Consider the following 17082-nt stretch of genomic DNA (forward strand, 5'->3'; position numbering starts at 1 on the left):
TGTCTTTTACAGAACCTTAGAGCTTATTCAGGAGTAGATCAGTAAATCTCATCTCTAGTACATGGTTAGACTGTAGCTCACTAAATTCTTCCTCTTGTCTTAGGGATTCAGAATATAGATCCTTCTGTTGAAAGTGAGAAAAAGTATTGTTCAATTTTGATCAATTGTCCTTCCGGATAGGTTTCAATAAGGCCTGAAATTTGCTGATATCCTTGTTTGCTTTTAACTGAAACAATATCAAGATTTTCTCATTTTACAAGAGAAATAAAGCTACTTAAAGAGCTAACATTGATGGGACACCATCAGAGGAGATGCCAACTCAGTTTTTCAGGAGAGATCTCTTGTTTCTAGACATGGGGTCAAAATATAAAATTTATCAAATACTTTTACTTATCTCAGAAAAGAGTTTTCTTGGATTCCATTTTCATTGACAAATCTTGCAACAGCAAGATATGAGATTTATTCATGTGATCTACTCATCAACCTGTGTATAAGATTTTCCTATTTTTCTGTTTATTATGCAAATCATCTTTCATATCATGTGACATATATCATCAGTACATCAACTTATTGTATTTTTAACCCACTATAATTTTACACACTAGTATTATTAAACTCTCACCAACACAGTGATTTTTTTTCTTTTACTGTGCAATAATTTCTGTAACCAAATAACTTGCTCCATTTGTATTCTCTTTTTAAAATTCAATAGCCTTTTAAAATAATTATCTCTTTTATTTTTCGTATGACTAATTTGTTATGAAGTGCCTTTTCAGTTTTGCTGGAGCCATTGCTGCATATAACCCTTTCATTATCATATTTCTTTTGAAACATACTCTCTTTGTTTCAATTAAATATGAAAATAATGAAAAATTTAGTAAAATACATTTGTTATTATTTATCTGATGGTTGGAACGTGAATTAACATGAAATTTTGATGAGAGGTTTTGAATAGATCACTTTAAAACAAGAACTTTGTATGATAGTCTCAGGTAGGCTGGTATCAAAATGGTGAAAAGATGTTTGCTACAGATAAGACTCAACAGTGTCATTTGGGTAGTACAAACAGGAAAAAAAAAAAAAAACTAATATGGAAAAGAAGATAGTTATTGAGGTAAATAAAGACAATTAGCCAAAGGAAGTGAGGGAGAGAAAAAACTATTCAAGTACCAATTTTTCATAAACAACAAAAATAACAAATATACTTAAAATTATAAAAATGAAATGTTGGGGGACTCTGTTGTATGTGTTTATATGTGAAAAAGTAGTAGTTAGTACCCTGAGACCGGCTCAGACAACAAGAGAAAATGCTGATACAAATCTACTTGAATCTTGAAAAGCTTGAAACTCTTGGAGTTTAATTTTGGTGACACCTTTTTTCACTTCCAAGTACATCCAAATTACCTTCATACAGACAATTCTGTCTCTCTCACACACAGTTATATGTGCAGTGCACATATAACTGTGTGTGAGAGAGAGACAGAATTTTATGCATAAATACCTAATGTATATATGAAAATGAGTTTAGATCAATGCATAAACAATACTTTAAAAAGATTTATTTGCTAAAATTCAAATGTTTCTGAGCTGAAGTTTCATTTTCTCTGGCACGATCTCCTGTCATGTTTTTACCCCATGTCAGCAACAACTAAATAGAAGAATTTAAAATTGAATAGGTTTAAGCTAAAGAAAATTAATTAAAAAAAAATATAAATTAATTTCATGTTCTTGCTGTCTTTGTCTGGCCCATTTTGGGTTGCATGAAAATGATTACCACACTAAGAAACATGGTTGTGTATATATTTCATTTAGGGTAATAATTTGTAGTATGTGAAGAATAACATAGACTTATCTTTTTTTTTTAACATTTTCTTAAATTTTTGTAATGTTTTTAAGTCATATTATTTTTCAGGGCAGTGAGCTGGCAGACAAAATGCTTGGAGACACTTCTTCTGGGTCTTTACCTTCAAAATGCTGCCAAAGTCAATAAAATAAAATACCAGTCAAGCACTGGGAAAATTTAACTGTTCTTTTTAGAACATCAAACTATAGTGAGAAAAGTGATTGGTCTGCCTGATAATGTGCGTCAGTTACTTACAGACATGATATAACTGCTACAAAAAAATTTTAATCATAGCCCTGTCTGTCAGACATGTGTGGATGATAGATTACATTAGATATTATCACTAAAAATCAACATCATCATCATTTGGCATCTGCTTTCTATGCTGGCATGGCTTAGACAGTTTGACTGAAACTGGCAAGCTGGAGGGCTGCACCAGGTTCCAGTCTGATTTGGCATGGTTTCTATGGCTGGATGCCCTTCCTAATACCAACCAGTCCAAGAGTATAGTGGATGCTTTTATGTGACACCAGCATTGGCCAAGACTACAATTTCACTTGGTTTGATGGGTCTTCCCAAACACAGTATATTGCCAAAGGTAGCAGTCACTTGTCATTGCCTCCATGAGGCCCAACATTGAAAGGGTGCTTTTTACATGCCACTGACACAGGTGCCAGTTACATGACACCAACATCAGCCAGAAAAATAAAATCTTATTATATATATATAAGCATAATAATCTTTTTCTTTCTTTGTCCAGGTCCATTTACAAGACCTCACCCTGCAATATGGAGGATTGTTTTTGGTAAGTCATGTTATGTTTGTTTTTATTATTGTTGTTATTGTTAATGTATCATTAGCATGCCAGGCAAAATGCTTAGCAGCATTTTGTCTGTCTTCATGTTCTGAGTTCAAATTCCACCGAGGTCGACTTTGCTTTTCATCTTTTCAGGGTTGATTAAATAAGTACCAGTTATGCACTGGTGTTGATGTGATCGAGTTAATCCCTTCCCCCAAATTTGAGGCCTTGTGCTTCTAGTAGAAAAGATTATTATTATTATTATTATTATTATTATTATTATTATTATTATTGCAGAGTGGATTGATAGAATCTTTACATTAAATAAAATGCCTTACAGTATTTGTTCCAAATGTTTGCATTTTGAGTTCAAATCCCACTGAAGTCAGCTTTACTTCAGGGCCAATAAAATAGTTTCAAAGTCAGTGGTATCAACTAATCATTTCCCCTAGAAATTATTGGCTTTGTGTCTAAATCAGAAACCAATCGTGGATTTTGTATTTTTAATTCTTCATTTGAAAGATACACCAAGAGTTTCCTTTTGTGGGACAAGAATTTGGCACATTCCAGAAAAAATGCATAAAAGTGTTAGAGAGTAAAAGATTATATTTGTGATTAATGAACCTGCTGAAGATTAGCAAGAACATTCAATAGAAAGCATAGAAAATATTCTGGAATAGCAATGTTGTTCAAGGTGAATAAATACATTGCCTTAACAATGTTAATATATCCTAGTATTACTTCTTTCTGGAACATGCTTATGTCTCTCTTTATTGGTAATTGGTCTATGTACTGACAGAAATGAGTGTGTATTTCTCTAGTCATGTCCTTTTACCAAACAGATGACAGGCACATTTCTTAACTATTTTAATTTTCTTTTTTTTTTTTTCATTTTAACGTAGTTACTTAGTTTTGTAGCTTGCTTGTGTTTAACATTATGGTTATTTAGTTATGCTAATTAGATGTTATTGTCATTTTGTCAAGGAGAATGATGTCAGGTTTATGTGCTAATTTAACAGCCTGTATATTTACTAAAGCTCTTCAGTATTTTTGCATCATCATTTTCTGAAGCAAGTTAAAGTTCATTTGAGAACCAGAGAATCGTTTTGTTTTTCTCTGTAGTCAACAGTTAGTAACTTGGCACAAATAGTGCAGTTTTGTAATGTTGTATCTTCAACTATATTTTGTCAAAGCTGTTGTGAACATCCTGATGCAATGTGATGAATTGTTTCAGGAAATACTCCAGGATGTAACATTTGTCATCATCATTATATGTATGACATCACCACTAAAATATTTTCCTTTCACTATATCTAATAGGGATTGTTATACCTCTGTTATAAATGTTATTACTTCTGCTGTTCCATACAAGCTGTAATAGTGCATCCAAAGATAATCTTTTATTTATATATGATGTATCCTGTAAATGGCTTATCCTGGTTGATGCCATTAGTTTGACTGTTTTGGCTGCTGTGTTAGATCCAGGCTTCAGTTGTTTGAAGTTTCAACCAATTTTTTGCATGGATTTTGTTGTTACAAATAGAATCAATTTGCTACTTTCCCATTATAGTCAACAAGGGCATGTAACAGATCTCGTGAGTTAGAAAAGTAGTGACAACATAAATGACTGCTCTTTGACACTCAGTAATCTCCTGTGATGTGTTGTTGCTGGGTGTCTGACTTATTGTGCAGTATGGGATTATTTTTTCTTTTTAATATATTTATCACATTACTGTTTATGAATATTAGTTTTATTGTAATTCAGTACAATACCGCAGACCTATATACTGTAACTGACATTGATGATAATGGTACACAACATCAACATGTTCTTGCCGTTGAGTTTTTAGTATCTTTCAATTGGCCATGCATTTATTTTTCATTCTCATTTGGACACGTTTTACACAAATAGTTTGTCATTTGTGTTCGGATATTTGTAGAATGTACATTTTTGTTCAGCTCCTTCATTATTTTTCCCTCCTTGGAATTCCAAGTCATCTACTCTTTGATCAGTTTACCTTGCTGTTTTTTCCAGTTGAGTGCTGGGGTCAATGTAATCGACTATCACCCTCCCCAAAATTTCAGGCCTTGTGCCTATAGTAGAAAGGCTTATTATTATTATTATTATTATTGAGTGACAGAGCAGTGCATGCCATCAAAGTGACATGGGATACAAATATACTAAACCCAATATACTCCTCATGACTACCCCTCTGATAAGAGTACATTAGGCACATGCATCACAACCATATGTGCATGACATGGTGATCTCATTTTCAAGATAAACAGCGTGTGACCTTGCAGATAGAGCCCAGTTAGAATTTTCTTCAGGTCGGGTGGCCCATCTCGCTCAAAAGATCCCTGAATAAGGGTTGTTTAAGGATGATGAATATTTCCAGAAGTGAATTATTCAAACTCTAAAGAATTCCATTCATCACATGGCTGTGATGCTTTCCCACTACTCCTGCTTGTGATTAGAGATGCACATATCATCAGTTATTGAGGGACATGCTCAACTGGTTAAAGTCAAGCAACTAACAAGCATGAGTAAGATGGTAGGGTTTGATTGAATTTGTTGTATCTCTCCTGAAATTTGTTATCGTCATCATCATCATTATCTTCATGTATCTAAATTTGAAACCATTTTATTATTCATTCTGTACTGGCATGAGTGGGATGGATTTTGTGAATTTAGAAATTTTTCTCGTGTGTAAATCTTATATAATAAGTTGTGTAACAACTGTCATTTATTTTCCAGCTTTTAATCAAGTTGGAGTGGTGCCTGTTAGTCAGACAATATGAGCCCAGCTAAATTATAGATCTGACCTAGAAGCATATTGTAAATGCTAGTGACTATGTACTCTGCAGTCCAGTACTTTACTGTTGCAACCATACTGTCTGTATTCATTTTTAAAAAATTACTTCTCCTACTCCTTAAGATATTGAATAACTACTATGTCATGAGTTCAAATGATACTCTGCCTATTTGTATAATATTTATATGCAAGGTGTGCTTATTCTGCATATATCATTTGAGGTGAAACAAAACAAGGTTTTGCTCCCATACTGCCATTAATTTGACTGTCTTCAGTCCAACTACTGCTCCAAAATAAGGCCTAAATCAATAGTTATTGATGTACAATACAATCACTATTGAACTATTTACTTAATAGGACCTAACCTACTAAAGTTGAATAATGGGTGGGAGAAGTGATTCTCTCTCTCTCTCTCTCTCTCTCTCTCTCTCTTTCTCTCTCTCTCTCTCTCTCTCTCTCTCTCTCTCTCTCTCTCTCTCTCTCTCTCTCTTTCTCTCTCTCTCTTTCTCTCTCTCTCTCTCTCTCTCTCTCCCTTCTCCTCCTGCTTCTCCACTTATTCCTCTCTCCTCATATATATTCTCTCTTTCTTTCAACAAACAATCTTTTGATATGTGAAACTAATTGTTGAACAATAATATATTAGTAATATAGCCAGTGAGTATTACCTTCTAGTAACTAAAAATCAACTAATAAAAAAAAAATCATATACTTTGGTTTGCTAAGACTATTATGACTGTAGTTTTGGCTATTTCCCATTATGTGTCAGCTGTAATGTTTCCTCAATCTGCCATAATTTATTACTCTATTGACAACAGTATCATAATATATATTTATATATATATACTAGGTGTGTTTCATAATATCACATACTCAACTTCTTTCCACTCAATGAATTGTGTTACTTTCTTTGTCTCATTCTCCTCTTCAAATTCTTCACTGATTAAATATTATATTTCTATTTCTAGGACTCAGTGTCCTCTACTTCATGTTGTTGGTGTTCCTCTTGTTCCAGAACCCACATGATGCACGTGTAATTTTAGGTTGGCTTTACCATGACTTGAAAAACGGTACACCTGATGAAAAGGTAAGGATAGAAGTAGCAGGTTTCTTCAGCTTTGTGGAACTGTACAGCCTTAGATGATCCTTAACCCTTTAGCATTGAGATTACTCTGTCAAATGTAATGCTTATTTATTCACATTGTTTTGAATTAATCATTCAAGGTATTAATGATGAGATTGGGGTTTGTTTGTTTTTTTTCATTTTTTTTTTTTAGAATGTCATTGTAGTATATATAGGTGGGAAAGGCTGGATCTGGTCTGTTTAATCATGAAACAGGTTGAAATATTTGGGTCAGATAGGGCGATATGGTTGGTTTAATACTAAAGGATTGAATGTATTCAATTTGGTTAATTCTTTTTTTTAAGTTAAGTCAGTGGATTGTAACTTTGAACATAAACTCTTCAGTTTCTTTACACACACACTGGTTGTCTGTGGGAATTGTCTGTCAGAGACATAGTTTTCATATCTGAGTCTGTGAAAAGCGTTTAATTGTGGAGGTAATCTAGATTTGAAAGGTCACTTCAGTGTAGACAAAAGTTTGGGCAGGAAAGAAACCATTGCTACTGTCTTCGAAGTAACCATGTTGAACATGCAGGAATTCTATACTCTGTATCAGATGTATAGAAGTAGTTAGCAGGAACAGCCACCTAAGAAATAAAATCTTTCTAACTTTTCAGGCGGCCAACTAGAAGTAGCTAATGGCTTTTCTGACTTAATCAAAAGTGAAAGCCAATGTAAAAGTAGCTGAGACAAGCTCAGGGAACTATTCCTTCTGTTGGCAACAAAAGACTTCTCTCTCCAAGGTCAGATTGTAATATGATGCTTGTGTATGAAGTATGATATTGCAAGGTCATCAGAAATAGGCCCTGAATATCAAGGATTTGTAAATGCTAGATAGAAATCAGACAAGCAAGCTCACCCAAGTGTAATGTCAATATGCATGAGTTAGGGAGCATGAGTGTGTTGAGAGAAACTTAGCATTGAAAATAACTGTAGCATACAAAACAGAAGACTACTACAGATATGTAATGCATATGAAAATGATAGTTGTGTGAAAAAGTATCAAATAATGGAAGTAAATGAGCATACAGAAGAGGAAGATGTAAAGAGTAGTGAGGTCTGATCTCAACATATTAGGCTTCTGAAAGATGATGAGGGACTGCAGCAATTGGCAAGGTGCTATATTGAAACTAGTTCATATATATATATATATATATACACATACATACACCCAGGCCTATTCCCCATTTTTTTAAGAGTGGGTAGCCACAACAAGACACACGCCAGGCATTCCATTCATTTCCCAGCTCAAAGAAGCAAGCCCCATTCTATGCTTGGGTCAAGGCGTAGAATGCAACCCCCAATATCAGCAGTGGGGCCTGATAGCATATGCTGGTTCTGTACCCCTTTGAACAACATCAAATTCGCTCATCCGTCCACAAACACTCCAAGCTTTCTTATCATTTATAAACTCTCTTGCCTCTCTCACTCCAACAAAACAAGAAAAACTAGTTCATACTAGCATAGAAAAGCAGATATAAAAATAATATTGCTGAATAAATTATAATTAGTATTCAAATGTCTTTATTAGCCTTGCAGGCCTGCTGTCCTGTGAAGATCTATCATAAACAAAGTGTGTGTGTGTGTGTGTGCACATTTAGTGTTATATGTTTGTGAACTTGCAAAAGTATAGTTTCATTTATTAAGTCAACAGTCAATATGTAGATCAATTCCTTTTGGCTGCAGAGCTGGATGTAACTTATACCTGATGTATTCAACATCATCATCGTTTAACATCCACCTTCCATGCTAGCATGGATTGGATGGTTTAGCAGGAGCCTGCACCAGACTTCTGTTTCTGTTTTGGCAGGGTTTTTTATAGCTGGATGCCCTTCCTAACATCCATGAATATATATAGTGCTGTCATCCTGTATAGTACTGTCACATTTCCATGCTCATATGAGTTGGAGGGAAATACCTTGATAAAAATATATTTAAAAAGAAATTACTTAAGGTAGATACTGACAAAGATTATTTCTTTTAAAACCAGGAATATGCTGTTAACTGTTCGGATATCAGTTGGTCTCGGCTGTATGAGCATGTGGACTTTTTCGCCTTTTCCCATTTTTTTGGTTGGGCTCTGAAAGCACTTCTCATCCGGCATTATGGAATTCTTTGGACAATCAGCATCTTGTGGGAAGTTACTGAGGTAAGTTGATTATTTACTACAAAATGCTTCTTTTTTTTTTTTTTTTTTCTGGTTGTTTGTTTTCCATTGTAAACCTCTCTGGTCATGACACTTCTACATTATCTAAGCAAGATCTTTTTTGCTTCTGCTTCTTTGTCTGCTTACATCTCTCTCTCTCTCTCCTCTTCTTCCTCTCACACAATTGATTAAATAGAATATCTGTTTGTGCTGTTGTTGAAGGAGCAGTCATGAATCATGTTGATTGATGTTCTGTTAACTGTACTAAAGCAGCAGGGCGTTTGAAAGTGACTGTACTGGTATAAATGGATATTTACTGGATGATGATACACCAGAAATGGTGGTGGAAAGTATCTACCATGAAGGAAAACCTTATAGGACATTGTTAAAAGTCAGATTTGAAACTGTTGAATATCAGATAATGATACAAGTTGAAAATATTATATGGAATTGATAATGGTGTGTAAATTACTGTAGCTATTGACAAAACCAAATAAGTGTTATTATAACAGTTGTAATGGTAAAATACTTTTATCAGAAAATGGCATTGTATGTATGAAATAAATTGTCAACCATTTTGTCATTCTTCAAAGAAACGTTTCCATTTCTCCTACTAGGCAGCATTTGTACATCTTCTCCCCAATTTCGCTGAATGTTGGTGGGATGCTCTGGTTTTGGATGTGTTAGTTTGTAACGGATTTGGTATTTACCTTGGTATGCTGGTTTGTCAAAAACTGGAGATGAGAACATATTACTGGGAGAGTATCAAGTAAGTAACTTCATTGCAACCCATTCTATTTATAATTTCATTCACATTTAGGATGTGATATAGAAATGTAAATTTACTTAGAATTTAACTGATACCTTATTTTTGTCCTTTGTTTCATTTTTAAAATTATTTAAATTAATGTTAAAAGAAGTACAATGATTTGTAAGACTAACTGTTTGACTCAGTTACTTGGCTGTGTGAACAGTTGGTCTAAAAGTAAAACCTCTCAATCAAGATGATAGGCAATTGATATGATCAATAAAGTATTGTTGTGTAAAATTAACTAACCTGTATCAACATATAAAAATGGATACCAAAACAATGATTACTATAATTATTACAGTGCTAAAGTAATGTAGAGGTTGCATGTACATTCACAAAGATTATTTTACAGACATGCACATTTATATCCTGATTGTTTGTTTCACAGAGATATCCATTCCACCACTGGAAAAATACGCCGAGCAGTTCTACAGTTTACACCATCCAGGTAAGTTTACCTGATTATATATATATATATATATACTGAAAGTCTACATCTATTGACAGTTTTGTGACAAATGCTTTAAACATCTTTCCATTGTCATTTTAATTACTGCACAACCCTCAAGCTAGATGGTCACTTTAATGTCTGTTTTCCATGCTGATATAGGTTGCATGGTTTAACAAGACCCAGCATGCCACAGGGCTGCACCAAGCTCCAGTGTATACTGGGTGCTTTTTTCTTTCTTTTTGGTTCCACTGGTTGCCAAGTAAGTTGTAAGACAAGAAAAGAACAGGAAAGTGGAATCCTCCATGACTAAATGGTGGGGTTGTATTAGGAGGTGGGAGAGGTACCTTTATACCAGGTGCTGATAGGCTAAAATATGATAGAGAGACAAGGACAGGTGTCTTGCTATACAGGAGGTACATGGTTACCCCACATTATAAGGGAAGTATTTTTGTGAGGCATGCACTCAGTTAAATATTGCTCAAAGTTGGGTTTATTTCTCAATTATGAAGGCCAGTAATTTGGTATTATATAACAGTTTTACCAGTCATAATTTAATCTGCAGCAAGCATCATCTAAAATATGCAAATGTTAAAACACACCAAATATAGCTGAAGACAGCTTTCATAAGTATGTGTACATATTTGTATAATTGTGAGACAGTAGAATGTTAGTTTAGATGATTTGAAATCATCAATAAGAAAAAGCTGTTGTAATAGGGAAGACACAGCTTAGAAATATCCCACCAATAGGAGTGTGTTGGTGAAAGCAAGTTTGTCTATCAGATACATGGCCTATTTCTACATTCTAATGTAATGATAAACTGAAAAATTGCCATTACTTGAATTTGTAGTGACGTCATTTGGCGCCAAAATACAGTCGCCATTACTGCGTTTTCATCTATGCATCCGCAGGGAATAGTTCCGGAAGGAACACAGGAAGAGTCCCATGCACATGCGTGGAATTCAACATCTAAACGTTCCCGCTTTTTTCACTCTCTTCTCGCCGGCCGGCGAAGAGGTAACACAGGTCCAACAGAGCTCTCTCACATGAGCGTGGTCAGGTCAAACTGTCTCTCCAACATTCCAACTCTGGGGACAGCTCACAACAACATTCCGGCGTCTCAGCAACCATGCCTATTTCCACCATAAATAAATATTGTTGTGTTGATAGTTCAGAGTCAGCGTTTCGTTGTTATTTAGAATTTAATATAGGAAAGTGGGTGTACACCTAATGGTGTATAACCACTTTCCTATAAATTTTTCTCAGTATACTTATATTTATTCTGGTTTTTTTCAGCTGGACTCATGTGCGATGGCTTGATCCCAATTCCTCCTACATGAGAGTGTTGGCTGTAGGTATTTTAGTTGTTATATGGCAGGTAAGTTGTATTTGTAACATTTTCATATATGTTGTCAAAGAAATGGTAGTAACAGGCTTAATGACTTGCAGTATTTTTCTTATGTATCTCTTACATTTTAAGTTTAGACCTTGTTAGTGTGTTGTTCTTTGCTTTTCACCTTTCTGGAGTTAATAAAAGTTGTACAAGTCATGTATTGCATTTGATTTGAGTGAATGATTGACATTGCTTTCTTACATCAGCTTAAGGCAACAGATTGAAGGATTGAAAATAAGACATACATGTATTTCTCAGGATCATTAGATATAAGTGGAGTGAAATGGCTGTAACTGAGAAATGAAACATTAGTGGTTAATTATTTCTATTGTTCCACACAGAAACTTAGTAAAGCTAATGTAGAATTATATTTACCTCCTAATTATAATGGGAGAAATGATAGTCAAATTGACTTCATTATTGTAAAGCTTCTAGTTAAGGTAGAGGTAGTCAGTTAGATGATTCAAGTTGCCTATACTTCAAGCACCTTCTGTCTACTTTTCTGCTATTATTTACTATACATATATTTTTTTTAATTTGCTGAATCTGGACTGTTCCCATGATCTTTGCCATCCTTCCTTGATCAGTAAGATTGATTGACCTTAATATTCTTCTTAAACCATTGTATGTCAACAATTGCAAGAAAGACATGAGAAGAAAGGAAGTTTCAGAAGGCCAGTGTTCACATTAAGGAGGACTGGAAGTGGTGTTTAGTGCATTGCTTGTGGTGAGGTGGGTAGATATAAGACTGATAGGAGACATGTATGCCTTGTTGGAGGTGAGCTCAGCCAACTCCATGGATCAGAGAGAAGGAACTATAGTGTGCTTGTGAGTGGCTTTATAACCCTTTATTAAATGTAGCCTAGGGTATCTGTGTAACAGCAGCAACATCTTTCCAGATGTGTGAGCAATACTCTATTGTAGCCCCTACCTAACCTTTGTGGAGTGTCCAATAATTGTTGGAAACTGTTGGGATGAGGACAGCTGTGTAAAGAAGTACCAATCTCAAATTGTGGAGGGAACCTGTGGTAGAGGTAGACCCAGGAAGACATGGGACAAGGTGATAAAGTATGATCTTCAAACTTTGGGCTTCATGGAGGCAATGACGAATGACCAAGACCTTTGACATTATATCATGCTTGAGAAGACCCATCATCATCATTGTTTAACGTCTGCTTTCCATGCTAGCATGGGTTGGACGATTTGACTGAGGACTGGTGAAACCGGATGGCAACACCAGGCTCCAATCTGATTTGGCAGAGTTTCTACAGCTGGATGCCCTTCCTAACGCCAACCACTCAGAGAGTGTAGTGGGTGCTTTTACGTGTCACCTGCACAAAGGCCAGTCAGGCGGTACTGGCAACGGCCACGCTCAAAATGGTGTATTTTATGTGCCACCCGCACAAGAGCCAGTCCAGGGGCACTGGCAATGATCTCGCTCGAAAATCCTACGAAGGCCAGTCAGGCGGTACTGGCAAAGGCCACGACAAGCCAAGTAAAATCACAGTCATGGCAGGTACTGGTGTTACACAAAAGGCACCCGTGTCAGTGGCACATAAAAGCAACTGTTACAGTCTCCAAGTGGTTGGCATTAGGAACAGCATCCAGCCATAGAAACCATGCCAAATCAGACTGGGGTCTGGTGCAGCCTTCCAGCCTGCCAGCCCTGATCAACCTGCCCAACCCATGCAAGCATGGACAATGGATCTTAACTGATGAAATGCTTCTGACCCTTGAAGAGAAGAGTCAGTTGTTAGAATATAGTCCAAGCTTCGTTAAGGATATGCTTGCCAAGATAGATTCTTGATTTTAGTGAAGCTCAACATTTGGTGCAATTGTGAGGGTTCTAATTGTGTGCTGTGTGTTAAGGTGGGGTTGCAATGATGTTTTCTTAATACGAGTAGTATTTGTGTTTTCTTTCTGTTGAGAGAGACAAGATTGATATAGCCCTATTAGCAGATACTTTTGTGGTGTCTGTTCATGGAATCAATGAAAGCTTGGTAAATGCTTGTCTATATTGCTAATGGAAGATGCATGGTTGGGAAAGATTAGGAAAGAATGGCGGGGTGTATTGTCATAATCAACGTGGTCGATGCCAGTGCTGTCTGATTGGCTCCCATGCTGGTGGCATGTAAAAAGCATCATTCGAGTATGATTGATCCAGTGCTGCCTGACTGGCTCCCATGCTGGTGGCACGTAAAAAGCACCTACTACACTCTCAGAGTGGTTGGCATTAGGAATGGCATCCAGCTGTAGAAACCTTGCCAGATCAGATTCGAGCCTGGTGCAGCCTCCCTGCTTGCTAGTCCTCAATCAAACTGTCCAACCCATATTAGCATAGAAAGCGGGTATTAAATGATGATGATTTAATGTCCATGTTCCATGCTAGTATGAGTCATCTGCATAAATTAGTGTTGTCAAAAATTTGTTGTGAATAATACTGCACTGTCTTGGACAATCAGCTATAAATTTGATATTATCTCAAGCCTAAATATTCCCCATAAGTTAATACAGAGCAGTAGAGATTTCAATTTAGTATTGACTTACTCTTAAGTGAATTCTCAACCAAAGTTGAAGGAATCCCTTTAGCTGAAATAAATGTATATACACATATGCATAGTGGTTGGGAAATTAAGATGCTGGTTTATTGACTGTGTTTATAAGTTCAAATCTAACTGCCGTTGTTCACCTTATACAAAGTGAATAACTCTGCTTTCTCCATTTTTCCTGACTCTTCTCCTCACACTCTTACTTCATACAAGAATGTATAGGTTATATTTTGTAAAATTTTTATATTCAATTTCAGGTTGCAGAATTGAATCTGTTCTTCCTAAAACACATATTTATGATTCCCCCTGCACATCCAGTCAATGTGATACGCACTGTGCTTATTGCACTTGTTTCTGCACCAGCAATTAGGTGAGTTTACTTTGAGTCTCAGAACTAGAATGGAGCCAGCAATTATGGATGTTAAACACTGGTTTGTAATAGTGAGTGTGTGCATGTGCACATATGTGTGCATGAACATCAGTTTTGGTACAATACTTTCATGATATGCTGTCTATTCCTTCTTTACAGTTGTGGTCACATGACAGCTTTATTTACATTTTGCCAGTAGCAGTTACAGAATACTAATTATATTGTCATCATACAGCATATGGTGTCTTCTATTATGTTTATATATGCACAAAATAAATTACCTCATGGCTGTGTAGTTGAATTTTGCACTATTTATCAGATCATCGCCATGGCAGAATGTTTAAAAAGCTTCCAAGTTTAATTCAGAGTATATTGGGCCTGAAGAATTTAAAGAGACATGAAATCATAATTGTTAGGTTCTATTCATGTACTCCCATTAACTTATATTTTTTAACTGAAAGCAATTTTTATAGCAAGGCTAAGTATGGTTTTTTCCAAATAGATTAAACTGCTTATGTTGAAGAAATATATGTGAATGTTTGATGAAAAATATCTTAAAACCAGATTTGGTACTTAGTTACCAAATTGATTTTAAAAAGTGACAGTGAGGAAGTAAAATTGGTGGTGAGGATCTACTTTTAGTCACTTTTTAATTTTAATTTATTTTGTTTCTTTCTGTGGTACTATAATTGATGTTTACCAGTTACATTAACAAAACCAGAACTATGAAATTTAAAATTTTCCTTGCTTTGAGATTAATATCACATGTTTGTGCCATCTTTATTATTGGGTCAGTGACTAAGATTGTTCAAGGGGTTAATCCTCAGGAAATATTTTGGACACTTTAATTCTGAAAAAAAAAAAATTTAGTCTGAATTGACTTTCTATGACATTTCCTGGCTCTCCAGCTTGAATATCTAAGAGATGTAGGTCATTTCTACAACTTGAGTCTATCCGATGTAGTTTATTTCTTATCTCTAGACACAAATACCCTGTGTTTTAAGGGAAGGAAATTAATGTTGTTATCTTCAAACATTTCCCAAGTAGGTTAGTCAATTAAGGGAAGTGAAATTACTCCAATCAAAGATCAGGGCTATTGTGTCAAATATTTCTTGCTTGCTGGTATTTATCCTGGAATTTGGATATCATTTTTAATGTTATTCAGATGCCAGTTTCTGGTGTCAGACTGATGTTGTACAGTTTATCCAGTAATATCGAAACAGTAAGTTGCAAGAAATCTTCATAAGTTCAGCAAAGCAGGCTCTTCAGTCATGTGACATCACCACTGTAGAGTGGTGGTAAGCCTTGAGAAAGTTACATATGGGTTTGGTTCCAAGCTTACTGATTAATTTCATTCTTATTCTCTTATATAACTGCTAGCACAGCCAAAAGGTAAACAATAGATAAGTGGTTCAAGTTTTCTTAGTGGGTCTATTATTCTTTTACCTAGACAGAAGTTCAGCTTTAAAAGAAAAAAAAAACCTTTTGCATTACTTAATACTTGCTATTTTTCTGGTTTTCTTATAAGTTCAGATCCTTATGCGATGAAATCTGGGTTTGCAACCATATTAATAATACACAAACAAAATAGATACAGTTAAAAAAGAAAGATTTCTAAATATCTATTTAGTAAAATAGTAGAATAAAAAAAAAAAAAGTTGTGAAGATCTGCTTCAACAAATGACAGAAAAATATGTAAGCAATTATCACTCATCATGAAAGGATCTGCTTAAAATATTGGCTGCTTTTCTTCTTTACAGTATAAAATTACAAGAAAGACTGTGTTAGCTAATTTGTTAATGTTCAGGAATACAAAAGAATTCAGTTTTCTTTCAGTTGAGTAACTTAAACTACTTTGAGCACTACTGTCTCTAAAATTTCTCCATTTTGTATAGCTTCCAGAATGTTTCCTTTCCTGCTTTTAGATTTATATTTCCCAATTCCTGGTTTTTGTCTTCCACTCTCTAAGAATCACTATTGTGGTTAGTTTTTTTCTCTTCATGTTTCAAGTATTATCTCAGTACTTTTATGATTCTTATTTTCCTTTCTCTCTCTCTCTCCCCTCCCACCTTACACACAATCTTTCTCACAATTTTCCCTAAAATATTTTAGCTGTATCATCCTTATGAAATATAGTTTTGTTAAGATGATAATTCATACTACAGTTACCATTTCTTGTCCCATTTTAATCCTCAATAGGATATTGTTCTATAAATGAGACATATTTTTATTGATATTGCAAAACAAACCAATTTCATTTCATTTTTACAGACAATATTATATGTATGTGACTGACACACAATGTAAGCGGGTTGGGACCCAGTGCTGGGTTTTCTGGTAAGTGTACTTTAACATTCTGATTCTTTTGTAACACTTTCATACAGTTAGTCCAATATCATTATTTTGTATTCATTTTTTGCTTTGCTTGGAGACATCTTACCACTTGTTGCAATCTTTGTCATTTCCTTTACAAAGTTCAGCTTCCTGAGATCAGTTTCACCATTTCTTTCCATACTGTTCTCTTCCACAGATTGCCCATTACTTCTTCTTTAGTTATTTGTCATCCTCCATTTGTTTCATATAGCCATCTCTCTTGCACACATCTGATTCTTCTTGTACCTAGTCTTTCCCTCATGCACTCTAATGTTACATATCCAGCAGAGCATGCTTGTTTCATTTCTTTCCAACCTTCACACATCTTCCACATTTAGTATCCATGTTTACTACTGTGCAATTTTTCAATTCATACATAAACTTTTCTTGCCATTTTCTTTTTCTGGCTAT

The 17082-nt window shown here is 35.1% G+C and overlaps 1 protein-coding gene across 1 annotated transcript in view; it reads left to right on the forward strand.

The window, feature by feature from the left end:
• Window positions 1–17082, forward strand: part of LOC106870932 (phosphatidylserine synthase 1) — a 58420-nt gene that overhangs the window by 31511 nt on the left and 9827 nt on the right. The window contains exons 3-10 of the mRNA XM_014917172.2: window positions 2604–2648; window positions 6424–6542; window positions 8569–8727; window positions 9342–9493; window positions 9924–9983; window positions 11283–11364; window positions 14186–14298; window positions 16570–16635. Coding sequence (XP_014772658.1) covers window positions 2604–2648; window positions 6424–6542; window positions 8569–8727; window positions 9342–9493; window positions 9924–9983; window positions 11283–11364; window positions 14186–14298; window positions 16570–16635 — 796 coding nt within the window. The remainder of the gene's footprint in view (window positions 1–2603; window positions 2649–6423; window positions 6543–8568; window positions 8728–9341; window positions 9494–9923; window positions 9984–11282; window positions 11365–14185; window positions 14299–16569; window positions 16636–17082) is intronic.

The sequence above is a fragment of the Octopus bimaculoides genome, chromosome 3 (genome assembly GCF_046866305.1).
Source record: "Octopus bimaculoides isolate indiv1 chromosome 3, ASM4686630v1, whole genome shotgun sequence".
NCBI classification, from domain to species: domain Eukaryota; kingdom Metazoa; phylum Mollusca; class Cephalopoda; order Octopoda; family Octopodidae; genus Octopus; species Octopus bimaculoides.